Below are 19926 nucleotides of genomic sequence, written 5' to 3' on the forward strand. Positions count from 1 at the left end.
GCCAGCTGGGTTAGTATAAATTCTTATTTAGCACAATAAATGGGGTTTGTGTCTGCTCCTTGGGTCTGTCATTTTTCCTGCAATATGACACTCTTGGAGGATACTGATGGGGGGATTTGACAGTGGTTGCTTGGATCTGATTGGTCAGTCAAACTGAGCATCTCTGTTGGGTTTTCAGTAAGGTGATAGAGGTGGGACAAACGCTTCACTCAAATCTATTTCTACTTTTTAAACATGCAGAACTGATTAATTCTGTAATTATACCAGTGTATCACTTTGTTCTAAAGCAGCACAGTATAAACATCAGGAAAGGTTTTCATTCTGAATCAGGTCGGAGTGTCTGGAAAAACTGGATTAGTGCTTAGTATCACTGTGGGTAGGATGACCTGCATCTGTAGATGTGAACACCATCAAGAACTGGTGAAACTGGATTGACAAGCCTGTCCTGGACCATGTAGTCCAGGAATCCCCGCTGCTCTGATCAAGTTCTTTAGAGTTTAAATCAGGGGCGCCCTGGAGATCTACCATCCTGCAACTTTTACATGCAACCCTTCTCCAACACAACTGAATCAAATGTCAGTGGCCTGGTAACGAACCAGTCATTTGATTCAAGTGTTGCATCTAAAAGTTGCAGGATGGTAGATCTCAAGGACCGGACTTGAGCACCCCTGGTTTAAAACCTCAAACCATTTAGTTGTGGTGAAATGACCATTTTAAACTTTCCTGTGTTCTTTCTTTGAAGGAGGGCTAATAAGTTTAAAGACGCACTTGAAAAGACATATTCTCTTTAAATTCTTCCTAGTAAAGTAGATTTCAAGCTTTCAGCGTGAATGCATCTATGAAATGCGTTCCTGCATTTCCAGATTAACAGATGCAGGTCTGGTATTCGGGGGAAGCTTCCGGTTGCAAACCTTTGACACTTAACTCTGTCCGTTTGCACCTCTGCAGCCATTCAGGTGCCAAAGTTCAGTTTGTTCTGCAGGTGTGTGCTGTATCTTTCAAACTTTTATACCCTGAGTTATTTAGCATTTTGTAAAAAGGCACACAGCTGGGCTTCTCGTTGTCCCCTTCCGGTCAAATGCAGATGCTGCATTTCCTCACCCGTTCCCACAACTGGCTGACAATTGGAAGCATTAAACATGTTCAGTATTTAGAACCAAAAATCCTCAAGTGTGTGTGGAAAGCCGACGACTCCTGAGTTGTGGGGAGCAGGGAAGTATATAAAGTCTGTGTTCACACTGTCTTCGGTCGCTTATTTTTTCAGTTCTGTTAATAATAATCACAGAGACCACCATCATTACTTGGTCATGTATATCCTCTGGGTGTTGTGTTCTCTGATTGTTGCCATGTTTCTTTGTTTTTCCGGTTATGTTTCTTCTTTTTTGTTAGATCACATTTGATCACGCAAGGTTTCTGGCTCGGAGCACCGGATTCCGGATCGGTTGCGGTACAGCATCGTTATGCGTTCTGTGCTGAGATTATCGGAGCCACCACACACAGTACCATCAACACTGTTAAATGCCAGAATTTTTTTTTATTTAATCTTTATGTGTGGCATCTCTAACAGAGAAAAAAGCTCTTCAGATTTAGAAAATCCTTGTGTGTACCAGCCTTCACACTGTTCTGACTCGTGTCGGTAGCTGGCGTTGTGTCCTGGTAGACGCTGTTTGGAACGGCTGCGCTGCCTACGCTAAAAAAGTCTGAAAGGCAGCGTTCCTGCTATCAAACCTTTCTCAAACAACCCCAAATGTTATGTATAAAATAGGTGTAATCAAACAAACTTAAAGCTCTAAATTAAAAAGGGTCTAAAGCTAAAACTAAATCTGAACTTGGACTTTCAAACAACCTTGAACAAAAAATACAGCCATCAAGACACATGGACTTTATGTACAGTAAAAATAATTTGGGTAAAATTTCTTTCTGCCTTTGAAGTTGAAAAACGTTTGAAACATTGGACATGGATTTTCGAACTTTGGCACCTGAGAAACAATTTATTTAACCTTCCACTATTTTAGCATAGCAACACAGTAAATTAACAAGGATCATTTTAACGACACAATGCAAAATTTTGATAATGTTTTTATATTTGAAAAATAACTGAACAGTAAAAACAAAACAAGGCAACAATGTAATGAACAATATGTACGTCGTGAACCTTTTTTTTATCATATTTTTATTTGCCCTTCTCAGTCTCCCATTTCTATTTCTTAAAAAGGAGACACCTGCAAGTCTCTCCAGGCCCTCTCCTTTAGCATGTCTTGTCGCTGTGGAGGGAAAATACTTTTGCTGGTCGGTAAATATATTTTTCTGTCACTCTGAGAAGCCGATGTGGATGTGAGGACTGTTCCTAGGTCGTTCCTGTCGTTCCTGCTGGCTCTTCTCTTCCACTCTTCTTTTTGTGGCATCCAGTTCCCCCTGGAAGAACTGTTTCTGTGAACTTTTCTAATTCCATTTCTGGATTTTTCAGACCCTCAGCAGCTTATATGCCGTGAATTCTTTTTGAGCAATAAAAGTATCTCACATGACCTTGCTGGTAGAAGAAACAGACTGAGGAACCATCATTCTCATAACCGGACTTTGGCTGGCCACAAGAAAGGCGTGTTTATGTGGTGGTGAGGCGTTGAAAGAGTCTGAGCAGGTGGAGGCAGGTTGACCACAGCAACAGGCATGGTGGCACCTTCCTTTAGAGTACCAGAGTTGCTGACTCTCTAGAACAGGGGTGCCCTAGTTCGGTCCTCGAGGTCTACCATCCTGCAACTTTTAGATGCAACCCTTCTCCAACACACTTGAAGACATCACTTCCTATTGCACTGAACTCTGTATATGAACATTTGGATAAAGGAAAAACTCACGCAAGGATGCTTTTTATATACTACAGTTTAGCTTTTAACTCTCTGGTTCCTGTGAAGCTCATTCACAAACTGAAAACTCTTAAACTTTTATCGGTGTGGTATCGAAAGTCTATCGAAAGGTAATTCCACTGTGAAAGAAAAGAAAACTTTAAACAGAGTGGATCGCTCTGCTCACAGGACGATAGGCTGTGTCCTACCAGTCCTGGAGGAATGTACAAATCTACACTGTAAATTGTAATTGCTAATATAACTTAAAATAATAAGTGATCTTAACTGATATGCACTTACTTTGCTGACTTTACTATGCTACACTTAGTTAATAACACTTTTTGGTGGAGAAAGTAATTAAACTTATCAACCCTAAGTAAACGTAACTGAAAAAGTACGAGTAATGAAGACCGTCCTCAAAACCCTCAGAAATTTGACATCTCTGTTCGACACTAGGTGGCAGCACATGCGCATTTCTCCATGAAGACTAGTTTGGTAGTGGCGGTTCTCAACAGCGATAGCGGGAAGACAGGGTCTGGCTTTGCTGTAAGGTAAGTTACTTAAAACTTGAGCAATTGTATCGGCTTTTATTTAGTAAACTGTATGCCGTGCTGTTCATGAATCGGTTTGAGGTTTCAGGTTAACTGTCTTCATATTGCCAGGTCAAACACGCCTCAGCAAGCTAAGCATACACTGTATTTTTTTTATTTCTGTTTGCTGGGAGTCAGTTCTAACATCAACGACAGAGGGGAAAAATAGCATATTTAAGCCAAAACCGCTCAGTTTATGAGATGAGGTGATTGAATGATAGCATGTAAGCTAGCGCTAGCGACGTTAACTGTCACTAGCTATTTTTGAGATTGAATAACGTTGCTAGCTAGACTGACGTTTCCGACGCTAGCTAGCGACGTTAGCTAGCGCTAGCGTTAGCTCTTCACATAAGTTTTGCAAAACCACACTTTCATTATAATTTTAAGGATGACTTTAAGAATTTCAGCACGTGTTGCATTAAAGGACAGCTGCTAAAGCAATTGATGCAACCTTTGGTTGTGCAGGATACCTTTTATTAATTGGAATGTTTAGAGAAATGTGGCAAAGTAAAAGAAAAAATGTTTTAAGTACCGTTACAGTATGAATCACATAAAACGTATAATGTCTCGGTCATTGTGTTATGTTTGCAGTAATAAAAATAATGTCTGTAACACAAACCAAAATGAATTGAGACATGAACACATACAGGCTAACCAAGCAGGGTAATCAACCTGAAAATATCCACAAATCCATCCTGGAATATAATGAAAACCTGTCTTAAAAATGTTGGGGGTATTTTATTTTATCAGTAGAAATTCTAACAATGTTGGGAACTGTGGATTATAATATGAAATGAAATCTTAAGCTAAATCTTTTATTCTTATTCAGCTATAGGCACCAAGTAAAAAATGTGACCCTAAATTTCAACTTAATTAATTGCTGTTGTTTCTTTTTTAGGTTTTGATCCTTGACAGAAATCTGGCTATGAATTGGAAGTGTAAGTACTGCTTGTTTTCTTCTGAAAAAAGGGCTCAACTATTCAAGCATTACCGTCTAAAACATGGAAGCTACACCAGAACTACTCCAATTCCATGCCTTCACACAGATTGTCTGTGTTCATTCAAAACATTTAATGGCCTCAAAGTACATTTAACAAAAAATCACTCCTATGAAGGACAAAATAAGCAGATGAATGGATCTGATGGAATCCCTCTGATATTCCATTGTCTTCTTTGCAGTTTTGAAGAACTCTGCACAGAATCTGTATTTTTAACCCATTTGCGCCAACATCTTAAAAAACAAGAAACCGTGAAGTGTCCCTATAAAAACTGTGCATTTGAGAGCAATGTCTACTCAACATTTAATGCTCATAAATGTAAAGAACATAGGCTTCCCAGTCAGAAGGAGCTGAAACCTGACATTGCCTTGCAAGGTTCACTCCATGATTCAGATGAAGATGAACAAGAAAATCAAGCTCTTGACAATGGACACACAGACCTAGAGGAAAATGAGGAAGACACTCCAAATGGAAATCTGGAAAATTTACAGAAACAACTGGAGCATAATTTGGCCTCACTTTTTCTTAAACTGCAGGCAGTCTTGCATATATCTGATGTGGCACTACAGGAGATAATCCAACATCTGAATCAGATTTGTCTTCTCTCAGAGCCTCTTTTGAAGACAGCCATCCAGCAAATTCTCAGTGAACATGGTGTCAGTGACAGTGACTCTATTGTGAGAGAGATTGTGGATGCAGTTAAGAACAATAACCTGTTCTTGAAAATGACCAGTGCTGGCCAGCCACTCTCCACTGCCAGCAAAAGAACAACACATTTTCAGAAGGAATTTCCAATGGTCATGCCTATTGAATACAAGCTTGGCAAAGAATGTCAATCACTCACATAGTGCCAATACTGAAAATGTTACAAAAACTGCTTAACAGGACTGATGTTCTAGAAAAAATTCTCACTGATGACGGCACAGTTGATGGATTCACCACATACAGAGATGGCAGTCACTACTGTGGCAATGAGTTTTTTAACACTGAGACCTTAAGGATTGTGCTTGGACTTTACATTGATGAATTTGAGATTGCTAATCCTTTGGGCACTTCAAAAAAGAAACATAAACTTTGCAGTATTTATTGGGTGCTTGCCAATCTTCCTCCAAAACATCGCTCCTCTCTGCACACTATACAGCTTGCAGTTTTATGCAAAGCAAGTGCAGTCAAACAACATGGTTATGCAGAGGTCCTTCACCCCCTTCTTCAAGACCTGGCAACTCTTGAAAAATACGGTGTCTATGTTGAGCAGTTGGGGGAGTGTGTTAAAGGAACTTTACTGTTTGTGTCAGCTGATAACCTAGGTGCTCATTCTTTGGCTGGTTTCCAGGAGAGCTTCATCGTGGAACACCCTTGTCGATTCTGCTTGGCAAAAAGGAGTGACATTCAGCAGAAAGAGGTCCGATCAGGAGCATTTGAGGCCAGAACCATCCAGGAACATGACAGGCATGTGTCTGAAGTTTTGGAGAATCCCAATTTGGTGAAGAATACGGTGTGAAAGGCCCCTGTGTTTTAAGAAACAGCTTGGAACATTTTCACACTTGTCAATGGGTTTCCCCCTGACATGATGCATGACCTCTTGGAGGGTATCATCCCCATTGAGATGTCTTTGTGCATTAATGATTTGATCTTCAAGAAGTACATTTCCCTGGAGTCTCTAAATGAAGCAATCAAACATTTCCCCTACAAATTCACAGACAAAACTGATCAACCCCAGACCATCCCAACCACATTTTTCTTCTAGAGGTACCATGGTGGTAATGGTCATGAAAATTGGGCCACTCATAAGACTTCTCCCTCTCATGATTGGTTTTTGATGTTCCAGAGCATGATGACACATGGGAAATTTTAATGCTTTGAAGGATATTGTAGAACTGACGGCATCCTTTAAATTCACAGAAGATACTCTGGGCTTTCTTGATGCCAAAATCTCAGATCACAGAGGTTTGCTTTTTAACAGTATTTCCTCATTTTAATCTCCGCCCCAAACATCATTTTATTGAGCATTATCCACAGCTCATCAGAGTGTTCGGGCCACTCAGAGACATGTGGACAATGAGATTTGAAGGAAAACATAAATTCTTTAAGCAAGTCATTCACAACACAAAAAACTTTAAAAATGTCCCACAAACACTGGCTGTCCGGCATCAAAGAATGATGGCACATCAAGTGGACTCTTCCTCATTTTTCAAGCCACCAATCCAAATGGACAAGGTGACATTTTCTTTGGTCTCATCATTACCCTGAGAACATTCAAAACTTGCTGAATGAGAAATATGCTGCTCAAAAAAACTGTCCTTGTTGCAGCATCTGTGAGCATTGACAGCATCAAATATTGTCCAGATATGATTGTGTCAGTTGGTGCCTGTGCATCTCTACCTGATTTTAAGCAAATCCACAAAATCCTTGTCATCAACAGTGATGTTTTGTTGTGTGCAAAGATCTGACATCATGGTACGAGGAGCATCTGCGTTCTTATGAGCTATGCACTCATGTGTCATCACTGTCACTCAACCAGATTTCTGACCTGAATGACCCATTTCCTCTTTCATCCTACAGAATTAGGGGCAGAACATTTGTTACCCTAAGGCACTATATTTTTTGTTGATTAAATAATTTACCTTTTAATGTCAAGTTACATAACTAAATTTCTTTTTCAAATCTTTTTAGAGTCACAAACAATGGAGAGGATAACATTACGGATAATTGTCCATGACACTGACATCAGGAAAATCATACTCGATGGAAAACCACAGACGCTTGACTCACTCATTGAACAGCTGGAAGTGAAGCTGGATCTGCAGTACAAGTTCTCCCTTCAGTATGAGGATCCTGATTTTAACAATGCCCTTGTCAACCTCACTGATATTGCTGACCTGCCTGACAAAGCCACCCTCAAAATAATCACCGTGTTGCCTACACCCACATCAGGCACACCTAGCACATCTAGCACAACTGACACTGAGATCCTCTCTCCCTCCCCCAGTAGTTGGTCTTCACTTACTCGATCTCCATGGCCAGAGATTTTTGAAATTCCGTATTTTCCAGTGGACATTGAATACCGATTACGGCAGGGGAATCTTCTGTATATGAGAGACAAAACATATCTAAATGTGCCTAAGGACATGAAACATGAAATACTGGAAAAACTTGCTGAGACTATTTACAGCTTCAAGTCCTTTCCAAGTGATGAAAACTTTCAGGCTGTTGCAACTGCACTGATTCATAAGCATCCATGCCTCAAAGAACCAGGCTCGTCCTCTGGGTGCGACGGCTGGAAAAACAGCCTCAAGTACAAAATGGGGAATTACCGCAGCAAACTGCGTCGAGCTGGATGGCGAGATGTGGCCGTAAGTCACGGGAAGAAAAGCGCTCAAGCACCTCAGAAAAGTGTCAAAAGGCCCAAACGGTGCAAAGTTAATTTTCTTCCCAATTTTCCTGATGGTGAAGATGAGGACAGCATGGAGTCCAAGCGCAAAAAACTTGTAGAAGAGATGAGAAAACGCCGCCCAGATGCTGTTGTCATCTCCCAGAAGATGGACTCCACATATGCCTTAAGAAGACAGGAAGTGGTAAACCTGGAGCCTCCAGTGAAAGACACGTTGGAAAGGTGGCCAGCACTCTTCACAGAGAGTCAGGTACTTTAAAACGCAGTAGAGCAAAACTGGTTACAGCAGTTGCCTTTATGTTTATTATAATGGCAGATGTAATAGTAGTTGTCCTTTTTTCTTGTCTAAATTGACTATCTTTTATCTTAACATTTCCTTTAGATTGTTGCAGAGTTCCTTCGCTTGTCAAGCAAAAACTTAAAAATAGAATTCTTCAAAGAACTTGACAAGTACACTCCACGATTTTTGGAGATTTTCAAGTCCAAGGGAGGACGTGTCGGCAAGAAACTACAGGAATACCTGCAACATTTCACGCCACGAGTAAGATTTTTTTTCCCATAAAATAGTTGAACTGCATTATGTCTACCAAAGCTGTTAATTTTCCTTGACCATTTTTGAGTGATTTTGTTTTTGATGTTTTTTTTTTTTTCAGAGTATGGATGTTACTGTGAACCGAACAATAGTCCTTCGTGGGCTTCCTGTCATCCTTGGAGATGAGAATGCAGACTTTTCAGACATGCTTTGTAAGTTGTTTGTAGTCCCTATTATTGCAATTCCACACCACAGTATTATGTCTCTTCCACTGTCTCTGAGTCATTGCTGCTTTATTTACATCACATGATCACACAACTACTCATGAGCAGGACCTATTAGTGGATATGCAGTCTTTAAAAGGTTTGATTGCAAAGTTTTATGTAGGTAAACAACAACAACACAACTGAACAACAACAGCACTTTATTGGTTGATGCTCTTATTGCATCTTACTACTATACTGCCACTAGTGATTGCAAGATGATAACTGACGCATTGTGTTTGTAATGTTAGGACTGTGATGAACCTGACGTGTCCCACACCTCAATTGGGATCCTGACAGTCATTTCTGAGGATGACCCAGGCTCTCCTGACTCACTCCACCTAAAGGCTTCAGGTACTTGCAATCATTTTGGAGGGAACAATGGGTGATGGATGGACATTAAAGCTCATTCCAGATGCTATGTGCCTTCTCTTTGGGCCTGATTTACGCCCTGAATTTGGAGTACCCTAAACAACTGAAAAACACCTTCGACTTATCAAAGAGTGCTTCTGTCTCTTGGACACCAACCCCTAAAACCAAAAATACAATCACTTAAAATCTCTGTTGCATGTGAGTGAATTGTCATGGCAATGTGAATAGTAGGCTATGTTTACATGTCAGGTCATTTCTGTGATGTTTGCCGTACTATTGCAGTGAAACCTTCAGTACTGAGCAGGTGTCCCCTGTTTTGTTGTCTGTTTTTTTTTGTTGGAGTGGAGTCTCAATGCTCATGTTCTTAAAAGGCTGATGCATATTTGCATATGTTTATTAAATGTTCTTGAATAAGGATAGAAAAGAAAAGAAAAGGCTGATGGAGGTGTGAACACATTTTCTGGAGCCGTTATTCTTCTGTCTGTCGAGTTGTGATATAAGAGCATTAGGCTCTGTAGCCAGTTGGCTCTACATTTAGCAAAGTCTGTTTCCATAGTTTTAAATACATCTTTTAAGAATGAAAACAGAAGAGAAGGGTTTTAGCTGTTGCTTTTTCAAGTGTCATTATACACATTACAAAGTTGAACTTAAGCAGATTCATATCTGCTGGTCATTGGTCACTGGTTACTGAATGTGACTGAACTGTTTTCTTGGGGAACAAATAAACAGTTTTTGTGTTTCCTTCAAACTGTCGTCTCTTTTTCCAGCAACTTGAACATTTTTAGTTAAGCTTACTTAAAGAAATTGAGGCAATCGGTTTCCTTATATTTTCTGAGTAATGTGAACTTGACTGACTTGTTAGCATGACTTTTTGCATTGAGTAGACCTTACTTAACATAACTTAGATTTTTTATGTTGTCTAAACTTATATTTTATAGTTTACCAAACTAATTGTTTTTGAGTTACTATAACTTAAATTTACTGAGTAGTCTAAACACATGCCTTTTCAGCTTTTGTAGCTTAAAATTAATGACAAACTTTACTTAGAAATTTTGAGGCAATCGGTTTCCTTAGTTTTTTTTAAGTAATGTCCACTTATTACATTTTACAGTGTAGACTTTTAACAAGAGCTTTACAAATCAATGATCCCTCTGGCCACCCTGCTACAGAGTTGTTTGATTTCCTGCCCTCAGGAAAATATATCGCGCTATAAAGCACCACATCTCATCACACTAAAAGTTTTTTTTCCACAACCTGATGTGACTTTGAACAATGCACTTTGAAATACCCTCAGACATGCACCTTACTGTTTTAGTTACCTCTTTTACTGCTATTTATTACAGTGTTTTATTGTTTTTTGTATTTTTTGCATTTTTAGGATGTGTCCATGTGGTTGTATGCTGTTGACAGTGCCACTTCAGGTCTTTGCAGCTGTTTTCCAATGTGGTTTCTTATACTGCTAATGGCAAATAAACTGAACTGAAAGGAGTCTCTTTATGATCTGGAATTTTAGATCATGTTCCTTTGTCCCTTTGTCTTTGAGCTTTGCCATTTGTCCCTATCATGTGGCCAGAGTAAGTAAGCTTTTGTGGCAAGGGCAAGGCAATTAAGGTTTATTCTATCCTAAAGGTGACAACACTAACTAGAGGGGAAATCTACCCTCCAGGAATCTTCAGGAAAAGATCAGAGGTTCAAATTATGCACCTAGACAGACGGATTCACAAATAAAACCAAATTTTTTCACCAATAGTAAAAAATGCACATAGGTTGAAACTAAAATAAATTTACAAATCACTTCCAAAATATAACCAAGCTGGGTTTTTCACCAGGAGCTTACAATCCTGGAAACAAAGATGGTTAATACATGTAGCAAAGCAAAAATCAAATAGCCCACACAATAATGCCCTCTAAATCAACAAAACAGGTTGCATTCCTAAGTGTATCGCCAGGTCTAAGACCACCCACGCCACTTGGGATACTATTGGAATGGACAGTCAGTATACAGGTGGGAGGGGCCAATGGCCCATTGGCCAGACCAGAAATGCTCTGCGTAAGTCCAGGTGACAGTGAGGTGAAACAACACATGCAGCACCGACTAAAGCAAAATACATGAGCAGTTTGGGAATGATTGTATATGATATATTCCAATAAGATAAGATTTAACTTTAAACTGCTGAAATAAATGATAGATAGATAGATAGATAGATAGATAGATAGATAGATAGATAGATAGATAGATAGATAGATAGATAGATAGATAGATAGATAGATAGATAGATAGATAGATAGATTACTTTACTAATATATTTTAATATTTATTTATATTATAAATATTTATTTAATTTATAGATTTACAATACAGTTGCATCATTGTGTTTACATTTCCACCAATATGTAGTTTACAGGACTGCTGGACATGAAATGACCAGCAGATGTCAGTGCTACTATGAGCTGTTAAATGGGGCCTCCAGTAATGACACTTTTGCCGATGCAGTTGGCCAGAAAGACTCAACACGTTCACGGGACTTCATTAAACCATCACTACCGACCACAAAAAAGAAAAAAAGAAAAAGAAAGAAAGAAAAAAGCTTTTAACAAATTAATTTTAATGGCACCTACCAGTGACTCAAAATCTAATGCTCTTGTAACCCACCCTGAAAATGGGTTTAAATAAGGGATATATAAATGTCTATTTCTTTTTGTTTTATGACTATATGTATTGTGGTTTTATTTTGAAAAACCGGAACTTTATTTTGTGCCAAACCGGAAGTAGTGCACCAAACTTCAGTAACTTAACCTGGGAAAAACGCAAATTGAACACTGCTGGCGTTTTCTCCTCAGTGTGAGAACGAGAAGAGGTATGGAAAACTTTGTTTTGCACTGAAACTAATGGATGTTGTAGTCCGTGATATGTATACTGATTAAAATTCCATTTTAGAGATTGAAGAGCCATTGGAGAAGCACCTTATTTGCCTTGGCGTCTCTTGTCAAACTTTTCTTGGTTGGGTCTTCTTCATTTCCCTACTTGTTCGTATTGGACTGTGGAAATGAGTGAAGATACATTCTTTGCATTCAACGAGCTTGACCGGAAACCCAATTGATGGCGAGCCTCCCAGTTGAACTTTGAGTTCCATCACACCATCCAGCCAACCTGTATGGTAGGATTTAATCAGTCCCACTGATCGACACCGAGAGCCAACATCAGTTTTTCCTGACTTGACTATTTCCCTGACTATTGACTTGAACTTTGGATCCACATTGAACGCTCTTTGGATTGAACATCCTGGAAGGACAATTTTCTTTTTCTTTTATTTTAAATTAAGGGGCCCATATGTAAATTATTGCGCGCTGTTTGGAATAATTTGTCAAAACTAAAAGTTACAACTGCTAATTATACCTGTCTGTACTGGTTATTGCTTCACCTCTTTGCTCCTACGAACCTAGGTAGCGACGTGTACATACCCAGAAGTGGGTTACACTCTAATACTTAATTTTTCATATTATTTTACCAAATATCTTTTTTATGTATGATGAATTTTGTGTTTCCATAAAAAATGTTAAAATAAATAAATAAATGATAATAATAAAATGAGCTTTTCTTATGTTGGTATCTGAAATGTACAGTATGCAGCTACCACTGATTTAAATGTCTCACTTCTCATGTGACTGAAGTGGTTCTTTATTTTAATTTTCCATATGCTGGACACTTCTTTGGCTCGTGGATGTAGCCACACCTCTTACATTCGTATTTCTCCTCATCATTCCCAAACTGCTGCTAGTTGCTTCCTTCATTTTGGTAACTTGTATCTTGTTCACGGCTACATCTGCTTCCTCATGTAATGCTCTCATGTGACTCTGTGTTACCTCACTTGCTTCTGCCAGGTCTAAATCCGTCTCCCTGAGCAGCCTAGCTCTCACAGTGTCATTGACTATATAACAGTCTACACGGCCTTTTATCAGTTAATTTGTTTGCTGTGCGAATTCACAATCCGTTGCCTTCTTCTTCAGGCCCATCACATAGGTATCAATTGTTGTAATCGGTCCTTAAAAGTAAAAGACTGGCGTCTCCGGTAGGTGATGTTCTTCCACGGCTCACGGTGGTCTTTAAACATTTCCTTAGCCTGTCAAAACCATCCACATCTTAATCAAAGACCATGGTATGAATACCTTCATGGCCTCACGTCCAGCATCATGAAGGAATGTCGCACATTTCCTGACTTTTCTTTTCGATGCCTGTCTCAAACTGTTGAATCCACATTTGCCAGTTCTCAGATTTCCTTCAAAGCTCAGGCTGTTCGAACTTTTCACTTGCTCCATTCCTGTCTTCTGACACCATGTACTACTGTACTGAAGCATATGGGGAGCTGTCTGTGTTCATTAATTTCAGGCACAAGGCTGCCAACTTTTCAATAATCCTCTGAGTGAGTTTTGGTGGAACCAACCAAAAGTTTGCCACATCCACGACAGCAAGACATGAGACTCATTTGTCTCATTTTGTGCATGTTTAATCATAAAGTATAGCACCCAGGAGTAACAAAATAAAACAAAGGTTTACAAAAAGTTTATTAAAAGTACTAACCGAAACTTCAAAATAAAACAGGAAACAACTCAACCACACAAAGGAAGTGACACTAAGACAAAAAACAGGGAATTTCACTGTAATAATCATTTCTGAAGATCTGTGTGCCTTGCTGGACTGGCTTTATGAGGCCTCAATTAGCAGCTCATTAAGGTAGTGAGACAGTATTAGAACGCACTACTCATTTAAGCTAGTCACTTTCATGTAGTTATTAATTACTTATTTTACTATTATTGACTTTTAATATATAATTTCCAGTATACGCAATGTGTCTTGTGTCATTGTCCTCGTGTGTTTTATGTAATGGGAGTAAACAGTAATCTGGGTGCACTACTATGTGTAATGACAATAAAGACTTTGAAATGTAAAAACATATTAAAAGAGAACGAAAAACAGCTGAATGAAGCAAAATGAAAACATAAACAAACCTTTAAGACATACAACCCAAAAATAGTTTAGGACACCATGAAGAAAATGGCATGAATGTAAAATACTGCAAAACCTGTAACAGCTGACAATGAAATTTAGTTTTTCAAAGACTTAAACGTTTTCTTTCCTAGATTTAAACATTCTTATAACCCTGACGAGTGTACAGAGATTCTCCAAAATATAAAGCCTGCTGCCACAGACAGGCTTATCATCAACATGGACAATGTCAGGAAATCCTTCAAACACACACCTTCTAAAGCTGCTGGGCCTGATGGTTGCAGCAGTTTTCTTCTGATCACAATTTGCAAACGAGTTGGCTCCAATCTTTCAATCTTCGGTAGATCAGTACACTGTACCTTTAATACAGAAAACTTCACATATAAAACCGTTACCACAAATCCAGAGTCATAAGAAAACAAATGACTGCTGTTCTATTGCTCTGACATCTCTAGAAAGAATTTTACTCCATCATGTGATCAAAATGACAAAGGACCAACCTGAGCACTATGACTGCTTATAAGAAGGGACGACAATGCCGCGCTGGCCCACCTTACTGTCAAACATCTAGACAATCAAAGCTCATAGATAAGAACCAGCTCTGGAACCAGCAGAGTCTCTGCTGTCATGTGAATCCTGGTTTGTTTGATGGAAAAGAAACTGATCTGGACAATCACATCTTTACTGCTTTCCATAAAACACGTTTCTTCTTTAAAGTATGTGGTTTATATTCTCCTTTCAGTGAATAGCTGACCTTGACCACTTAAAAACATTGTCCTGTGGTGATCTATGTCTGCATCATCACTGTAGTAATGACTGGGTTGTAGGGTGTAGGACTGAGCCTCTGTGACTGTGGGAGGGAAGTGACGTAGTAATGTTGGGGTTAGTTCCGGTTTAGCCATGAGTGAAACACTGAGTTATGCTGAATAAGCTCTACTTTACCTACGGGAGATGTCCTGCAGAGGTTTACATCAGTTGGTTCATTATCCTGAGTGTTAAGTCAATGATGAAGGTGAGTGTTTCCTGTTTGCTTGTTATATTTGGTATGAGCTAAGTTTAACATCGGACATGTACTCGTAACAGGTCGATGTCTCTGTTTAAGTGAAATGTATGACTGTTAGTCAGCAGATACTTCCATAAGTCTGCCTAGATATCAGTGTTCTTCTTCTTCATGCAGGAGGAGTGTTTATATAAGTTAAGTCAGACCTGCTGATTTCTATGTTACTGTGTAGTGCAGGTCTGCTTGAGGGTGTTTGTATAATCGTGCTTGTGTAACATAGCCTGTAATATAGAGTTTAATTACCGACTGAAGTCTGCTTGTTGTTGCAGAACTGGTATGACACTGCTGAGTTGAACTACTGTAATAAACGGAACTGGACCTACAGTTTAAGATAAGTTACTCGCATCCGCCTCCTCCCTGTATTCTGACCGAGACACCATCTTGTTTAACGTAAAGCACCTTAACGAACTGGTTTGCACATCTATCTGCATAAACAGTCACTTTCCTCAATAACATGGTATGAAGTGTTGCACATCAGGCCTTTAGACTTCAGGTTAGTTTCACTCAGTAATGAATGAGGATAGGTAGAGGATTAATGAGCATGAATTATACCTGCACTGGTGTGCCACACAGTTGTTCTGACATGTTACATGTCGTTGCTGGCTGAATGCTGTCAGACATCTTTCATGTGTCCAGTCGGTGCAAAAATACAAGTGTGAATGAAATCGCGATAGACTGAGGACACTTTCAGACTTCGTTGCTCAGGCCACTTTTAGAGGTGATCTGGGACATGCAATCACAGATGGAAATACTGTATAAAAGGCCAAAGAGAAAAAGGAAAGTTTGTTTCATTCAAACGAGCTTACATTGAGTATTATGTCTTCAGTCTGAAGCCTCTAAGACAAACGTTCTGGCTTTTTGTAAAACTAGTCTTCAGGGATACTTATCTGGGCTTCTTGAAGGACTTTCCAAAGTTCTTCTTTGTAAGTTTCTGCCTTTTGTTCCGTTCTCTCTCCAGAAGATCCCACACTGCTTCAGTAATGTTCAGGTCCTGGTTCTGGGGAGGACCCATCCCTCCATCAGACCTAGTGAGGTCCTGGTTCTGGGGAGGACCCATCCCTCCATCAGACCTAGTGAGGTCCTGGTTCTGGGGAGGACCCATCCCTCCATCAGACCTAGTGAGGTCCTGGTTCTGGGGAGGACCCATCCCTCCATCAGACCTGGTGAGGTCCTGGTTCTGGGGAGGATCCATCCCTCCATCAGAACTGTTGCAGCTATCTCACAGCAAGAAAATCTCTGTAGCGTTTCAATGTCACTGCACCCATCCTTTATGCCACATGAAACCCAGAAAATGTTGATGTCCTCATGCACACGCAGCATCAACTACTGTTTGACTTGGGAACTGTTGGCAAAGGGTCTTCCCTGATGCTTCATTTTACACTTGATTTTAGTACTTGTATCATCATAATTAAGAATGAGCTTAATGAAGCTGCATCTTTGTAGCCTGATCTTCCCGCTAGCCCCGAAGAGGGAGAACATAGAAGCAACGTGGTTGCTGCAAGGATAAATGACGCTACTTACAGACTAAATGGCTGTTTTATTCATTTTGTTTCATCTTTAGTTCTAAAAGTAGAAATACTTTTCATATGGACAACATGTTCATAAAGAAATAGACATGTTTACTCCCCCCAGTCACCAGTGTTATGCAAATTAGCTTCTCATGAACTCGTTTATCAGAAGTTTAGTTCATTTAAAAAATGTTAGGTTAAAAAAAAGCATGAAAGACAACTTGGGAAAGAAAAGAAATTAAAATGTTTGCAATGAAGTCAAAGACAAAGCGTAGAAATATTATCAGATATCTTCTTTCACTGCTCCTGTGCTTCATCTGCATGTCTTTACAAAATTTGTTCTGACTTGTCTTTGAAGTGCAGATTCAGATTCAGAAAACTTTATTTATCCCGTACGGACAATTCATTTGCAGCTTACCACAGACAGCGGTCAGCAGTCAGAGCGCCGCGTGTCAGACATCATCAATACACAGTAGCCACGAGGTCATTGGAAGAAACGACACATAAATACATTAATAAACAACAATAAAACAATAAATATAGATACAGGCTGAGACCTCGAAGCTCAGCTAACGAAGCAACAACAGAATAAATGTCATTTACAATGACAGCTGCCAGAGTTTAGAAGTGCGACAGCTGAAGGAATAAAAGATGTAGAACAGCTATTGGTTCTCATTTGAGGAGCATGGTAGCACCAGCCCGATGGCATCAAAGAAACTCATGGTGAGGAGGGTCTTTGCTTTCTTCACCTGAAGCTTCCAGAGGGAAGACAAGTCTCTTTATCTGACTCCAGTAATCTTAGAACAACTTTTAACTAGACAGCAGGCTGCTCTTGTCCTTTGGAGTTAAACCATTGAACCAGCAGATAAAGAAAAATGTTAAGATGCTTTCAACAAATAAACAGTAAAAGTTCTTTAAAATGGTCTCACTGACATTAAAAGAGTTCAGTCTCCTCATCAGATGGATTCTCTGGTGGCGTCTCTTAACCACACACTCAGTATTATAGTCAAAAACGTGCCAAGACAATCTGGACATCTTCACCTCGAATTACACTCACTTTGTAGTTGTTATTGCTGCGTCTAAAATCAATGATCATGTCTTTAGTTTTTGAGCCAGTGTTTGATAATATCCTGGACATTTGTCCATTCACAAAAACCTGTTGGACCCCCTCTGTCAGGAAGTTTAACAACAACATGAGCACCTTGTCTGGAAGACAGAATAAGAGGCTTTTTTTTTATTAAAATGTGGGGCCACATTATGTTAAAAGCCGAGGAAAAGTCAGCAAATAAAAGCCTTGCGTGGGATCCTGGTTTCTCAAGGTGCTTACACACCATGTTCAGTATGTACAGTTTTGAATCCTCCACTCCTTTATGTGGTAAACTGTAAAGGATCACGTTTCCCATCTATCAAAGATACAATTATGTATTTCTGAATCTTTTCAAAGTTCTTTATTACAATAGACGTCAATGCCACTGGTCTAAAATCATTTAACTCTTTGGAGTTTTATTGATTTGGGAACTGGTATAATAGTTATTGTCTTCCAGATGGTGGGAATCCTTCCAAGGTCTGCACACATCTGACTGGCATGATAATGAAGAGCATGCCCACAAATAGCATCTGCTGTGTTAGAGCAGGACTGCACCGGCGCAGCTGCAGGTCGCTCCTTGTTTGTGAAGCTTGAGTGTGCCGCACATCGTGGCTAAGCTAGTGTAAAGTAGGTGTAGCACAGGGGAAACGTAGGCAGAGACCCACACAATCCGGATGAGTTCACCATCAAGTTTACTAGGGAAAACGTTTCATTCAGTTCAACTTTCTCAGAGAAATAAACGTGTTCAGTGAATGCGCTCTCAACTCATTCGTGTATAACACTGCCAGTTGCACATTTCATTAACCTTTCAGTTACACACAGCTGCTTTCCAGGTAACTGGAAGAATGCAGTTATCTCACCAGTCTTCAAATCTGGAGATCGCGATGAAGCCAGTAATTACAAACCCACAAGCCTGTACTGTCAAAGAGCAGAGAGCACATCTACACAAATGTAAACCTGGTCTGAATCAAACTGAATTTGCCTTCAGGAAGAATTGCTGCACTGAAACAGCCGTCTTTCACTTCACAGAAAGAGTACAAACACAGTTTGACAAAGGAGGAGTTATTCATGCAGTTTTGTTTGGATTTGCGTAAAGCCTTTGATCCCATGATGTCCTTACCACCAAACTTTATGTTCAATTTTCAACACAAACAATATCTTCTTCGGAAGCTGAACTCCTTCAGAATGAAGAAAGACATTCTCTTTACCTGCTATCATTTGTACATTAAGAGCATCTTTTATCTCCTGGTTTTTCTCAGTCAGCCTGCAAGAGTGATCATGTTTACTCAACATCACTACTGTTTGCTCTAAAATCATTGGACACCCTCTCAGGGCTCTGGTTGCCCTCTGTAGCAGACAAACAATCCACACAACTCACTGGATTATACAGGACCCAACACGTATTCCTTAAGGCAGATTTATGATTGCGCAGCGTTTGTGTCTGCGTAACCGCCATAGGCTCGGCGTAGCTCCGCAGAGGCTCGACGTGCACCCCTGCTTCGCAGACAGTTACGTGGAGGTGCTTCCTTGTGATTGGTCAGTTTGGGATCACGTGTTCTGGATCTTCTTGCTGAATGTGTGTGGTAACCACTGTTTTTAAAACCATTAACTAGTGGATCAAGTTGGTGATCGAATTATTTCTTTTTTTCTTCCACAATCTAATAAAGACACTGAACCATACTGGACACCATTGTTGTTTTAAAACAGAAAATACCACCAAACTGAACCATCTAAAGAACTCCGACATGGTGAGTTTACTGGCCAATACCACCCCTGCTGCCACCTTCAGATTAGGAGGAGAAACTGCAACACGACACCAAAACTATGTGTAGTCCCTAGGCTCAAGTGCGAAAGCAAACTCACCAGCTTCAGCTACACTGTTAATGACCGCACTAAGACATTGTGTGAGCATAAATCCGGCTTTACTCTTCCTTTGAGGGGCTTCCTTCAGGCTGCAGGCTGTGTTGCCCATGCATAGAACCACCTTTGTCCCCACTGGGGTCCAGCTCATGAACACTGACTCTACTCTGAATGCACAGAGCACTTTGACACTGACAGCAACTGGAATAGTTGTATTCTGATTTTAGCCCTTTGGCTGCTGTCCTGATGTGCTGTCCGTCCTTTTAATGACACTGCTCCTTGTGTCTTTTAAATTGCCCCCCAGGGATAAATAGTGTTGAATTGAATTGAATTGAATTGAATTGAATTGAATTGAATTGAAGGGAAAACAGTAACAACAAAATACACACCAAAATACCAAGCTTCTCCTAATGAGAGCGT

General features: G+C 39.8%; 1 protein-coding gene across 1 annotated transcript; it reads left to right on the forward strand.

The window, feature by feature from the left end:
* The first annotated feature begins 4216 nt into the window (after positions 1-4216).
* On the forward strand, positions 4217-7885 carry LOC121653744. Its single transcript, XM_042007405.1, has 4 exons — positions 4217-4368; positions 5762-5877; positions 7102-7840; positions 7882-7885. Exons 2-4 carry the CDS (start codon positions 5871-5873, stop codon positions 7883-7885), a joined length of 750 nt encoding a protein of 249 aa, XP_041863339.1. The 5' UTR covers positions 4217-4368; positions 5762-5870.
* The last annotated feature ends 12041 nt before the right edge of the window (positions 7886-19926 follow it).

Source organism: Melanotaenia boesemani, chromosome 14, assembly GCF_017639745.1.
Source record: "Melanotaenia boesemani isolate fMelBoe1 chromosome 14, fMelBoe1.pri, whole genome shotgun sequence".
NCBI lineage: Eukaryota > Metazoa > Chordata > Actinopteri > Atheriniformes > Melanotaeniidae > Melanotaenia > Melanotaenia boesemani.